This window comes from Mauremys reevesii, linkage group 4, assembly GCF_016161935.1.
Source record: "Mauremys reevesii isolate NIE-2019 linkage group 4, ASM1616193v1, whole genome shotgun sequence".
Classification (NCBI taxonomy): Eukaryota; Metazoa; Chordata; order Testudines; family Geoemydidae; genus Mauremys; species Mauremys reevesii.
The window spans coordinates 113,861,628-113,875,237 of NC_052626.1; the positions used below are offsets into that span (position 1 = coordinate 113,861,628).

At 51.5% G+C, this 13,610-nt stretch overlaps 1 protein-coding gene across 1 annotated transcript in view; it reads right to left on the reverse strand.

Moving 5' to 3' along the window:
* Positions 1–13,610, reverse strand: part of LOC120403974 (sodium/hydrogen exchanger 11-like) — a 126,723-nt gene that overhangs the window by 81,928 nt on the left and 31,185 nt on the right. The window contains exon 4 of the mRNA XM_039535995.1: positions 12,946–13,044. Within this exon, the coding sequence (XP_039391929.1) occupies positions 12,946–13,044 (99 nt within the window). The remainder of the gene's footprint in view (positions 1–12,945; positions 13,045–13,610) is intronic.

Here is a 13,610-nt window from a genome sequence, read left to right on the forward strand (position 1 = left end):
TGATTGGCTGCAGGTGCTCCAATCAATGTAGCTCTCTCCGGTGCCTTCTAGAAAGTTCTTAATTGGCCCCAGGTGCCTTGATTACCCTGGAGCAACTGCCATTTTGGTTCCCATAGTACTAGGGATTTGCTTAGCCTGGGACTAACATACCTGTTCCTCAGTACTTTCCTGTAGCCATCCGGCCTTGCTCCATCACACTATATATATAAAAAAAAAGTAAAGATGCTGACTAACCGAAGCAAATGCTACGGGGCACTCCAACTCAGGGCACAGACGCTGAGAAGGAACTAAAAGGGAGGCAACAAATGCACTCCTTTTATGCTCACACCTGAGAGCACGAGGAAAGCAGGAGTGCATAAGCTGCCTAATGGTACTGCTGGCAAAAGTCTCTGACTCGAGTGCATTGGGCACACATATGCCTACAATGGAATATATAGGTGCACAATCACATGAAGGAAAATATCTCAATGTACACTGTTCAAAACCCATTTGTCTGTGGTGACTGAAAGGGGTAGCAGAAAAGGGCTAAGCAATTCCCCAAAAGGGGGGAATGAGAGTCTGGGGTCAGTTTCAACCTCTCAAAGGTCCTGTCAAAAGGGATGATTCTAGGAAGAAAACAGCTACGTGAAGTCAGATGGGGCTGCAGGTTATCTGCCACCTCTGGAACCATTGTCTCTTTCTGGGAGGCTCAAAAGGCCGTCGGTGGAAGAAGAGCTAATTGTTGTGGCACATATGGCTGTTTCATGTGCTTCCTTTTAGGGGTCAGTGTGTAGATCCCAAGAGAATGCAGGGTAGCTCATGAATCTTTCAAAGTATGAAGGGTCTCCTCAGACTTTAAGCAGACCAGCTCTGCCCCTTCAAAAGGGAAGTCTTTCACTGGCACCAATATCTCATGGGAAAAGTCTGACCCCCTGAAACAATGAGTGTCTTATTATGACTGCTGTTGCCATCAATCTGGTGGTGGTGTCTGCTGCATTAGAACTGCCTGGAGGCTTGCTTTAGCTACCTTTAGAACAAAGACCCAGGCTCTTCTTTCAAGTCTGTCAGGAGCTTGTCCACAAAAGACTGAATTTTCTTGTAGCTCCTGAAAATTTTGGGCTGTCAAGGCCTGGTAATTGGTGACCCTGAATTGTAGGCTTGCCGATGAGTAAACTTTTCAACCCAATAAATCTAGTCTCTTTAAATCTCTGTACCATGATGCTTATGTATTCTGGCAGGATTTCGTATTGGCTGCCTGTTAAGGTGCAGGCAATCCCTCCATGCTCCCATGTGGCCCAATGTGGTGCTGCAGATGTGCCCCACCTTAATTTTCCCTGGATGGAGTGGAAATAGGTTAATTTAAACAGCCTGAGGAAGAAGGGGGAGAAGCCCACCCATGCTAACAAAACAGCATGTCCTCTTTTAGTAAGACTTCAGGGGAGGAGTAATTTAAATTAGCAGTTCATAAAGTCCTCACCTCAGAAACCTGGTTGAGCTCCCAAACTTAAAGTTCACAAACAAAGCCTCTGGTTAAGCTGTTCTCTTTTAGCCTGAGGGAAAACAACAACCACAGCAGCCTGCATCACTTCAACTTCCTTCTCTCTTGCTCAGCTTCCTCTTCCTGTTTATATTGCCCAGCCCTAAAGTGAGACATGGTCTTCTTGGTTACCTCCCATGCTATCCCAGGTGTAGGTTCCAGACTGTTCCTTAAAGAGGTAGTACACTCCTTCACACTACCATCACCGTGAATGAGAAGGGCACCAGACGGGTATAGAAGAATTCAGCCCTTTTAGGTGGGACTTGGTATTTTTGTCCACCTTATGGGACGTTGGGGTCATTATGGTTGGTGTTTACCACATCTCTTTTGCTGGTTCCATAATCACTTCACTCACTGGTAAGGCAATCTTTCCGAGTGAGGAAGACTGGAGTATATCCACTAAACCAAGGCACAACATGAGATTAAATTAGCTAGGGACATAAAGGGCAACAAGAAAACATTTTACAAATACATTAGGAGCAAGAGAGAGACCATGGACAGAGTAGACCCATTACTCAATGAGAAGGGAAACACAATAAGAAAAATGCAGCAATGGCTGAAGTGGTAAATGCCTTATTTATTTCAGTTTTCACCAAAAAGGTTAGCAGTGATTGAACAACTAATATACTGAACATCAGTGTAAATGTGGTAGGATCTGAGGCTAAAATAGGGAAAGAACAAGTTAAGAATTACTTAGGCCAGGTCTACACTACAGACCTATATCGGTATAACTATATTGCTCGGGGGTGTGTGTGTGAAAAATCAACATCTCGAGCAACGTAGTTATACAGACTTAACTCCCTCAGGTAGATTGTGCTATGTCGATGGGAGAGCTTCTCCTGTTGACTTAGCTACTGCCTCTCAGGGAAGTTGATTAGTAGTAGTGTCTTCACTAAAGTACTACAGTGGTGCAGCTGCACCAGTGCAGCTACTCCACTATAGTTGTACTTGAAGACAAGGCCTTAGACAAGTTAGATGTCTTCAAATTGGCAGGGTCTGACAAAATACATCCTAAAATACTCAGAGAACTGGCTGAAAAGATTTCTGAGCCATTAGCGATTATCTTTGAGAACTCATGGAGAACGGGAGAGATTTACTTGGAGTTGGTACTTCTTTGAGCAGGGGGTTGAACTAGATGACCTCCTGAGGTATCTTCCAACTCTAATCTTCTATGATTCTATCCCAGAGGACTGGAAAATGGCAAATATAGTACCTATCTATGGAGAATAAGGAAAACCCAGGGAATTATAGACCCATCAGCTTAACTTCAGTACCCAGAAACTTAATGGAGTAACTAATCAAATTGTAAGCACCTACAGTATAATAAGGTGATAAGTAACAATCAACATGGATTTGTCAAGAAAAGGCGGTTACTCACCGTAGTAACTGGTGTTCTTCGAGATGTGTTGCTCCTATCCATTCCATGTAGGTGTGCGCGCCGTGCGTGCACGGCATCTCGGAACTTTTTACCCTAGCAACTCCGGCGGGCCGGCTGGGCGCCCCCTGGAGTGGCGCCGCTATGGCGCGTGTTATATACCCCAGCCGGCCCGTCCGCTCCTCAGTTCCTTCTTGCCGGCTACTCCGACAGTGGGGAAGGAGGGCGGGTCTGGAATGGATAGGAGCAACACATCTCGAAGAACACCAGTTACTACGGTGAGTAACCACCTTTTCTTCTTCGAGTGATTGCTCCTATGCATTCCATGTAGGTGATTCCCAAGCCTTACCTAGGCGGCGGGGTCGGAGCGAGACGTGGCAGAGTGCAAGACTGCTGAGCCGAAGGCTGCATCGACTCTTGATTGTTGCACCAACGCATAGTGTGCCGCGAAGGTGTGGACGGAGGACCAGGTGGCCGCTCTGCAGATGTCCTGGATTGGAACATGGGCCAGGAAGGCAGCCGAAGAGGCTTGTGCCCTAGTAGAGTGGGCCGTCAGGCGACTAGGTGGTATCCGAGCGAGATCATAGCACGCTCGAATACAAGCCATCACCCACGAGGAAATCCTCTGTGAGGAGACCGGTTCGCCCCTCATACGCTCCGCAATTGCGACGAAGAGCTGGGTCGAACGCCTGAAAGGCTTTGTGCACTCAATATAAAAGGCGAGGGCCCTGCGGACGTCCAGGGTGTGAAGCCACTGCTCCCGAGGCGAGGCGTGCGGCCTCGGGTAGAAGACCGGGAGGAAGATGTCCTGGTTAATATGGAAGGCCGACACGACCTTCGGGAGGAAGGCAGGATGCGGCCGGAGCTGAACCTTGTCTGCGTGGAAGACAGTATACGGGGGCCCAACAGTCAAGGCACTGAGTTCGGATACCCGTCTCGCAGATGTTATAGCGACGAGGAAGGCCGTCTTCCACGACAGGTGAAGCAGGGAGCAAGTCGCCAGAGGCTCAAAGGGCGGACCCATAAGCTTGGCCAGAACTAGGTTCAAGTCCCAGACCGGCGTAGGACGCCGTAAGGGTGGGTACAAACGGTCCAGGCCTTTGAGGAAGCGAGAGACCATGTGGGTGGAAAAGATGGAGCGTCCCTCAACCGGTGGACGAAACGCAGATATAGCTGCTAGGTGTACCCTCAAGGAGGAGACCGCGAGGCCTTGCTCCTTAAGGGACCAAAGGTAGTCCAGGATAACCGGAATAGGGACGAGAAAAGGGTTCAGGCCTTTCTGGTCGCACCAGATAGCGAAACGCTTCCATTTTGCGAGATAGGTGGATCGCGTTGAAGGCTTCCTGCTTTCAGTTAGGACTCGCTGAACCGCCTGCGAACAGTCACGCTCCGCGTGAGTCAACCAATCAGGAACCAGGCTGTAAGATGCAGGGAGCGGAGGTCCGGGTGGCGAAGCTGGCCGAAGTCTTGTGTGATAAGGTCCGGCCACAATAGAAGAGGAATGGGTTCTCGGGCGGAAAGCTCGAGCAGCAGGGTGTACCAATGCTGTCTCGGCCAGGCCGGAGCGATCAGTATGAGACGAGCCTTGTCCCTCCGAAGCTTTAGGAGCACCCGATGAACGAGCGGGAACGGAGGGAAGGCGTATAGGAGGTGATCCTTCCACGAGCAAAGGAACGCGTCCGACGGAGCCGCGGGAGCGTCCCTGGAAGGAGCAGAACCGGTTGCACTTCCTGTTGGTCTCTGAGGCAAAGAGGTCTAGTTGGGGAAATCCCCACCTTCAGAAGATCGTATACACCACGTCTGGGCGAAGGGACCACTCGTGGGCAAGGAAGGATCTGCTGAGGCGGTCGGCTAGCGTGTTCTGAATGCCCGGAAGAAACGACGCTGTCAGGTGAATTGAGCGGGCTACGCAAAAGTCCCACAGGCGAAGCGCTTTTGTGCAAAGCAGGGAGGAGCGTGCTCCGCCCTGCTTGTTGACATAGAACATCGCCGTCGTGTTGTCCGTCAGCACGGTGACACAGCGCCCGCGGAGATGGGCCTGAAAAGCCTGGCACGCCAACCATATCGCCCGGAGCTCCCGGACGTTGATGTGTAAGGAGAGCTCCGGAGGAGACCAGAGGCCTTGCGTGTGAACGTCGCCCAGGTGTGCCCCCCAACCCATGTCCGAGGCATCCGTGGTCAAGGTGACGGAGGGACACGGCGGGCGGAATGGTACCCCTGCACAGACGACCTGAGGGGCTAGCCACCAATTGAGAGTGTCGAGGGTGGCCCTTGGGACTGTGACGATTGAGTCCATGGGGTCGCGATGTGGTCGGTACACAGAGGCCAGCCAAGTTTGGAACGGACGAAGGTGCAACCTGGCGTAAGCTGTCACAAAAGTGCACGACGCCATGTGGCCGAGGAGGCGAAGGCAGGACCGCGCCATCGTCGTGGGAAAGGATTGGAGATCCCTGATGCAAGCCACCAGAGTCTGGTACCGAGTGAGCGGAAGGCAGGCCCTGGCCAAGTGCGAGTCCAGGACCGCTCCGATGAACTCCACCCTTTGAGCTGGAGTTAAAATGGACTTCTCGAAGTTGACAAGCAGGCCCAGCTCTCGAAAAAGAGACAGTATATCGGTCACTTGGTCTGCTACCAGCTGACGCGATGGGCCGCGAATCAACCAATCGTCGAGGTACGGATACACGTGCACCCGACGACGACGGAGGGCCGCGGCAACCACCGCCATACATTGGTGAAGACTCTCGGGGCGGTGGAGAGGCCGAAGGGAAGCACCGCAAACTGGTAGTGTCTGTCGTTCACCATAAATCGGAGGTATCGACGATGAGGGGGATAGATCGCGACATGGAAATATGCGTCTCTCATGTCGAGGGTGGCAAACCAGTCTCCTGGATCCAGGGAGGGAATAATAGTCCCCAGGGATACCATGCGGAATTTGAGTTTTAGCAGGTACCGGTTGAGCTTCCGGAGGTCCAGGATTGGACGGAGACCTCCTTTTGCTTTGGGGATGAGGAAATAACGGGAATAAAAACCCCTGCCCCGCCGGTCGGGCGGCACCTCCTCTATGGCACCCAAACTCAGCAGAGTCTCGACCTCTTGTAGGAGGACTTGCTCGTGAGCGGGGTCCCTGAAGAGGGACAGGGAGGGAGGGTGGGAAGGAGGGGGCGAAACAAACTGGAGGCGGTACCTGGATTGGACCGTACGCAGGACCCAGCTGTCCGATGTTAAGCGGGCCCATGCCGAGAGGAAATGGGAGAGGCGGTTGGAAAACAAAGGGGAAGGATCCAATGGAGAGACTGAAGAGCCGTCCCCGGGCGTCCCATCAAAACGCCTGCTTAGGCCCTTGAGGGGCCTTAGAGGACGTCTGGGACTGGTTGCGCCTGCTGCCTGATGGTCGGCGGTGCGTCAGGTTGTTCCAGCGGCTATTATAGGGTCGGGATCTGGCCTGAGTAAACGGCCGGGATGGCTGTCTACGGAACGATTGTCTCTGGGTCGCCGGCGTGTGCATTCCCAGTGTTCAGATAGCCACGCGACCGTCCTTAAGGGTCTGTATGCGGGAGTCCGTCTTCTCAGAGAACAACCCGTGCATTTCAAACGGCAGGTCCTGGAGGGAGTACTGCACCTCCGGGGCCAAGGTGGAGGATTGCAGCCAGGAAATCCATCACATAGTGACCCCAGAGGCAAGGGTGCGGGCTCCAGAGTCCGCCGAGTCTAGCGCAGCTTGGATGGAGGAGCGCGCGGACTTTTTACCGTCCTCGAGGAGGGCGCTGTACTCTTGGCGGGAGGTCGCTGGGACAAGCTCGGTGAATTTTGAGAGCGAGAGCAGCATCTCGTAGGTATACCGGGCCAGCAATGCCGACTGATTGGCAATGCGGAGCTGCAGGCCCCCCGCCGAATAGATCTTACGGCCCAAGAGGTCCATGCGTTTTGCGTCCTTGGACTTGGGGGTTGCAGCCGGTTGACCGTTACGCTCCCGGTCATTCACCGACTGGACAACCAGGGAGTCCGGAGCCGGATGAGTATACAAATACTCGTACCCCGTGGGGGGAACCGAGTATTTGCGCTCTACACCTCGGGCAGTGGGCGGGATGGACGCCGGCGTTTGCCAGATGGTGGTGGCGTTACGCTGAATTGTCCGAATAAAAGGGAGGGCCACGCGCACGGGGGCCTCAGACCCAATGACGTTAGTAACCGGGTCGTCATTTTCCACAACCTCTGCCACTGGAAGGTCTATGGACTGCGCGACCCTACGGAGCAGGTCTTGATGCGCCTTTAAGTCTATTGGTGGTGGGTCTGCCGTCGACGAACCTGCGACCGCCTCGTCCGGTGACGAGGACGACGACAGACCCGGGCCCGCAGGCTCTGGTGGTGGCTCGTCCACCAGTGGAGCAGGAACATCTGAGTCTGGCTGCACCGCCGGGAGCGGCAGCGAAGTTCCCGGTGTTGGCGATGGCGGGGGCCTACTGACAGTCGCTTCTGGCACGCGACGCTCAGAACCCAGAGGCCGTGTGGGCAAGGGTGGGCCTTGTGTCTCATGTTGTGCCCAAGGAACCCAGAAACCCCACTGTTGTGGGCCATAGGTTTGACCTGGGGTGTCCGTTCTGAGGCCCGCTCCGCTGCCGCCCTGGGACGCAACAGAGGCCTGGCGTGACCACTGGGGGGCCGATGCGCTCAACGAGTGTCCCGTTGACGGCCGGTGCGCGTCCGCTGGCGGTGCCGTCGGTCGATGACTGTCACGGTACCGGGAGCACGACCGGGACCAACGGACGCATCGGTGCCGGGACGGCGACCTGCTGTGGCTTCGGTGCCGGGAAGCGCTACGGTCCCGGCGCCTGGAGCGGCTGCGGTCCCGGCGCCGGGAAAGACTGCGGTCACCGCGGTGCCGTGATCGTTCTCGAGAGGCAGACCTTCGCCGGTACCGGCGACTGGGGCTTCGAGATCGGTACCTCGACGCCGAGCGGTACCGTGAACGGGACCGGCGCCGAGATGAGGAACGGTCCCGAGGCGTTGACCGGCGCCTGGATCGAGGCCGGCGAGAAGGAGACCGGCTACGAGAGCGGGACCGACTGAAGTCCCTTGCGCGGTGTTCCTCGGCGCCTGGGTGTCTCATCATGGCTGGCTTCCCAGCAGAGGGTACAGCCCGCACCGGCGGTGCCGGGGGCCGGAGGCTCGGCGCCTCTGTCAAAGAAATAAGCTCCCGCGCCTGCGAGTATGTCTCGGGCGTGTTCGGGAGTCCAAGCTCGACCTCGGGTGGTGCCGGGGAGCAGGGGGTGGCCGGGCTCAACGGCTCTTCTGGTGCCGGAGCTGCCGGGCCCGTGCACTGCGAGTTCACTATCACCGCTGGAGCCGCAGGTGTTGGCAGTGGCTGGGCGACCGGTCCCGAAGTTGAGACTTTAGCCGCCGCTGGTGCCTTCTTCTTGCGCACCGGGGACGGGGAGCGGTGCCGTGACGCCGGTGCCGGTTTCGGCGGACGGGACGCCTCCGAGCTGTGCCGGGTCGGTGCCGCCGGTGCGCTACGTACCGAAGACGATTTAGGCGCCGCAGGGATCGGTGCCGGTGGACGCAGTGCCGACTCCATCAGGAGCTGCTTGAGCCTAGAGTCCCGCTCTTTTCTGGTCCGCGGCTTAAAGGCAGCACAAATGGGGCACTTGTCCGTACGATGAGATTCCCCCAGACAACGAAGGCAGGAATCGTGAGCGTCCCCAACAGGCATCAACCGCTGACAAGCCGAACACGGCTTGAATCCCGGTGTCTGGGGCATGAGCCCACACCGGGTTGGGGAAAAAGGAGGGTAAACCCCCCCTAATTCGTTAACTACCTTAACTAACTAAACTATGATCTAAACTAACTAACTATATACAAAAAACGGAGAAAACTGCTAGGGGTGTGGAGGACTAACAGAGCACTCCACAGTTCCAGCTAGCCGTCACGGGCGGGAAGAAGGAACTGAGGAGCGGATGGGCCGGCTGGGGTATATAACACGCTCCATAGCGGCGCCACTCCAGGGGGCGCCCAGCCAGCCCGCCGGAGTTGCTAGGGTAAAAAGTTCCGAGATGCCGTGCACGCGCGGCGCGCACACCTACATGGAATGCATAGGAGCAATCACTCGAAGAAGAACAAATTATATCAAACCAACCTAATATTCTTCTTTGACAGGGTAACAAGCCTTGTGGATAGGGGAGAAGCAGTAGATGGGATATATCTAAAATTTAGTAAGGTTACTGTTTTGCATGAATACTGTGTATGTCTCCGTTTCCCTGTGTGCTGCACCAACACCTTGGTGGTGGGAATAGCGGTGTGTGACTTTGGCTGAGACCCCTGGGGCAGGTGAGGCTGCTCCATTTGCCTGCACCTATGCTATGACTGGTGCCCTTCGTAACCTGAAACCCAGAAAGGGGATGCAACCAGGTGACGACCAGGTGACTCTTTGCCTGGGAAGTGAAACAAAGACAAGGAGGAGGAGCAACGGGGGTATCTGAGGTCGGGTTGCTGGAAGCTGGCAGTCTGCTTGGGGGGGACTGGAAGAGGGGGAATCCTGGGCTTCTGACCCAGCACTCCCCAAGATAGACTTGGCTGAAAGTAACTGATTTCCATGCTAACAAGCTCTGTTCTATGCTGTGTTCCTGTCTACTAATAAACTCTTCTGTTCTACATGCTGGCTGAGAGTCACTGCTGACTGCAGAGCCCTCTGGCTTCCCCAGGAGCCCTGCCCAGGTGGACTTGCTGTGGGAAGCGCATGGTGTGGAAGGGGATGCTAAATGATTCGAGGTCAGACCCAGGAAGGTCAAAGCTGTGTAAGCTTCTTGCCCTGGCAACAGTATGCTCAGAGAGAGGAGGCTCCCACCGAGTCCTGACTGGCTTCATATGGAGTAGTTCCAGAGCATCGCCCTGGTGACTCCGTGACAACCACATGACTTTCTCATAAGCAAACTAGGGAAATGCAGTCTAGATGAACTTACTATAACACAACTGATTGGAAAAGCATACTCAGAGAGCAGTTATCAATAGTTCATAGTCAAGCTGGAAGGGCATATTGAGTGGGGTCCCACAGGGATCTGTGTAGGGTCTGGCTCTATTTAGTATCTTCATCATTGATTTGGATAATGGTATAGAGGGTATACTTAAAGTTTTAGGATGATACCAATCTGGGAGGGATTGCAAGCAGTTTGGAGGACAGGGTTAGAATTCAAAATCATCTTGACAAACTAGAAAAATGGCTGGAAATAAATAGGATGAAATTCAATAAGGAAAAATACAAAGTATCACTCTTAGGAAGGAATCAGGGCTGCCCAGATGATTCAGGGGGCCTGGGCAAAGCAATTTCAGGGGCCCCTTACATAAAAAAAAAAGTTGCAATACTACAGAATACTATATTCTCGTGGGGACCCCTCTGGGGCCCGGGGCAAATTGCCCCACTTCCCCTCCCCCTCTCCGGGCGGCCCTGGAAGGAATAATCAATTGCACACATACAAAATGGGAAATGACTACCTAGGAAGCAGTACTGCACAAAAAGATCTGGAGGTTATAGTGGATCACCAACTAAATGAGAGTCAACAATGTAACACTATTGCAAACAAAAAAGTGAACATCATTATGGGATATATTAGCAGAAGTGTTGCAAGCAAGACGAGAGGAGTAATTCTTCCACTCTACTCAGCACTGATAAGGCCTCAGCTAGAGCACTGTGCAGTGTTGGGCATCACATTTTGGGAAAGATATGGACAAACTGCAGAAAGTCCAGAGGAGAGTAACAAATATGATTAAAGGGTTAGGAAAATATGACTATGAGAAAAAAAATTGATTGAAAAAATTGGATTTGTTTAATCTAAAGAAGCAAAGACTGAAGGGGGACATGGCAAGAGTCTTCAAGTACTTAAAAAATTGTTATAAAGAGGATGATGATAAATTGTTCTCCTTAACTGCTGAAAAGAGGACAAGAGGTAATAGGCTTACGTTGCAGCAAGGGAGTTTTAGGTTAGACACAATAAGGGTAACTAAGTACTGGAACAAATTATCTAAAGATGTTGTGGATTCACTGTCATTAGAGGTTTTTAAGAACAGGTCAAACAAAAACCTGTTAGGGATGGTCTAGATAAAACTTAGTCCCGCCTTAGTGCAGGAGACTGGACTACACGATCTATCAAGGTCCCTTTGAGTCCTACATTTCTATGATTCTAAAACTAAAGAGCAACTGCACTGATCATTACACTAATAAAATTTAAAATATTTCCTGTGAGATTCCTTTATTAGGGTGAGAGGAAAGGTATCCTGAAAATGAATTCTGAGGAAGCTTACAGGCTTGATACGAAGGGTCACCATATAGGAATAATTTTTATTTATTTGTTTTTTAAGGAACCTGCTGAGACTTCTTAGATCAGGGGTGGGCAAACTTTTTGGCGCGAGGGCCACATCTCGGTATAGAAATTATATGGCGAGCCATGAATGCTCACAAAACTGGGGTTGGGGTGTGGGAGGGGGCAGGGTTCTAGTTGGGAGTGCGGGTTCTGAGGTGGGGCCAGAAATGAGTTCAGGGTGCAGGAGGATGCTCTGGGTTAGGGGGTAGAGTGCAGGGTAGGGGTGAGGTCTCCGGCTGGAGGTGCAGACTCTGGGGTGTAGGAGGGTGCTCTTGGCTGGGACCCAGGGGTCAGAGGGCAGGAGGGGGATCAGGGCTGGGGCAGGGGGTTGGGGGGAATGGTGGGGTGAGGACTCTGGCTGGGGGTGCAGACTTTGGGGGTGGGGCTGGTGATGAGGGATTTGGGATGCAAGAAGGTTTGGAGGGGAGGGGATCAGGGTTGGGGCAGGGGTTGGGGGTGGCCTGGGGTGCAGGCTTGGGGCAGCGCTTATCTCAAGCAGCTCCTGGAAGCAGCGGCATGACCCCCCTCTGGCTCCTACATGGAGGCACGGCCAGGTGGCTCTTCTGTGGGCTGCCCCATCCTCAGGCACCGCCCATGCAGCTTCCATTGGCTGTCAGTCCCAGCCAATGGGAGCTGAGGGGGTGGCACTTGGGGTGGGGGCAGCGTGCAGACTGGAGCCCCCTGGCTGCCCCTATGCATAGGAGCCAGAGGGAGAAGATGCCGCTGCTTCCAGGAGGCATGCAGAGCAGCCCCTGACACTGCTGTCTGGCTGGAGCACCAGAGTGGGGCAAGTCCCAGACCCCACTCCCCAGTGGGAGCTCGAGGGCCAGATTAAAATGGCTGGGGGGCTGATCTGGCCCACAGGCCATAGTTTGCCCACCCCTGTCTTAGTTCAAGTATCTGCAAAAGTCCCCAACATTTCTTTGCATGAGAAAATACCTAGGACAAAACTCCCTGATCTTATGAAAGGATGGAACATGTTCTTTTATTTGCAAAACCTTGTGAAGGCAACTTCTGCCTCAGTAAATTCTCATGAGAAGATTTCCCTGAAAAAGGAAGTGGAGATGACAGGATATCATAATGACATACTAAAGGATATAGCCCTTCTCTATAATTTTAAGGACACACTGTTATAAATTGATTAAAAAAACACATTATGATTTTTACATACACTGTTTAGAGGCTAAGGAAATTCTAGAGAGCATTTTAAGATTGCTCATTTGGTCAGATTTGAAGACCTCAGCAGTAGGGGAGCTCCTCAACCCTCAGCTGAAAAGGTGCTACAAACTATATACCCCTTGGAAGAGTGCTCCTTACCCAAGAACGGTTAGTACTAACTTCTAAGTAAGCAGAAAAACCTGACTTCTGAAAGGGAATAATAACAAGACCAGCAAGTGTAAGATTTGTTGGCAGACGGAAAAAATAAGAATTTAGCATGTAGAACCTATTGCGTTTTTATAACCTTTCCACATCATTGAGCATGCATTGAAATGCACAGCCTCAACAAGACAAAACTGCTATTAATTATTCCAGTGTTCACGTGGCGGGTACACAATTCCAAGATCTAGGAAGACAATTTAATTAAGGTGAACTTTGAAATTTTTCAAATAGAGTTTAAAAGGATATCTCCAGCATTTTATTTCCCTTGAGACTACCAACTGGAAATTTAACAAAACATTTTGAGCAGTAAACATAAAACTTACCTTTGTCATCCCAGAAATAATTAGGTGGATTCCTTCTGGCATTTCATGTTCCTCACATATAATGTCTCCATAGTCATAACAAAGGATCCTTGCTCTTTTCTAAAAACCACAAGTAGATTCATTGTAAGTTTAAACCAAACAGTACAGAAAGTATAGCACCTATCACACTTCTGAGCATTCAATGACAAAACAACAAATATAATAGTAATGATGGATTTTTAGATTTTATTAGAATGTTTCAGAGTAGAGTTTTTTCCCCCAAATAATCACAAAACAAACAATGCTGGCCAATACTGCACTAACATTTATTGTCATTAAATTGCAACTTCCCTTCAGGAAAGTAATGACAGAGGCCAAAACATGACAAATATTGATCGTGATTATTTAAAGGAAGATGATAGTTATATTCTAAAATAATTTTAACTTAAACATAGAAACCACCAAAAAAATCAACACATCTTTTTAATTATGTTTTTATGTTGCTACGGGATTGTGTAAGGCATAAGGCGAACACTTGAAATGTAACAGATCTCTCATTAAGAGAACCCTATTTTCAAAGTAAAAAATCAAGTTACTTTTATATGGTTATTTTTTAGGGTCACAGGATACACATACTAAAGTAAAAAGTACATTTTTGTTTAAAATGCATGATGGTGTTGTTATTG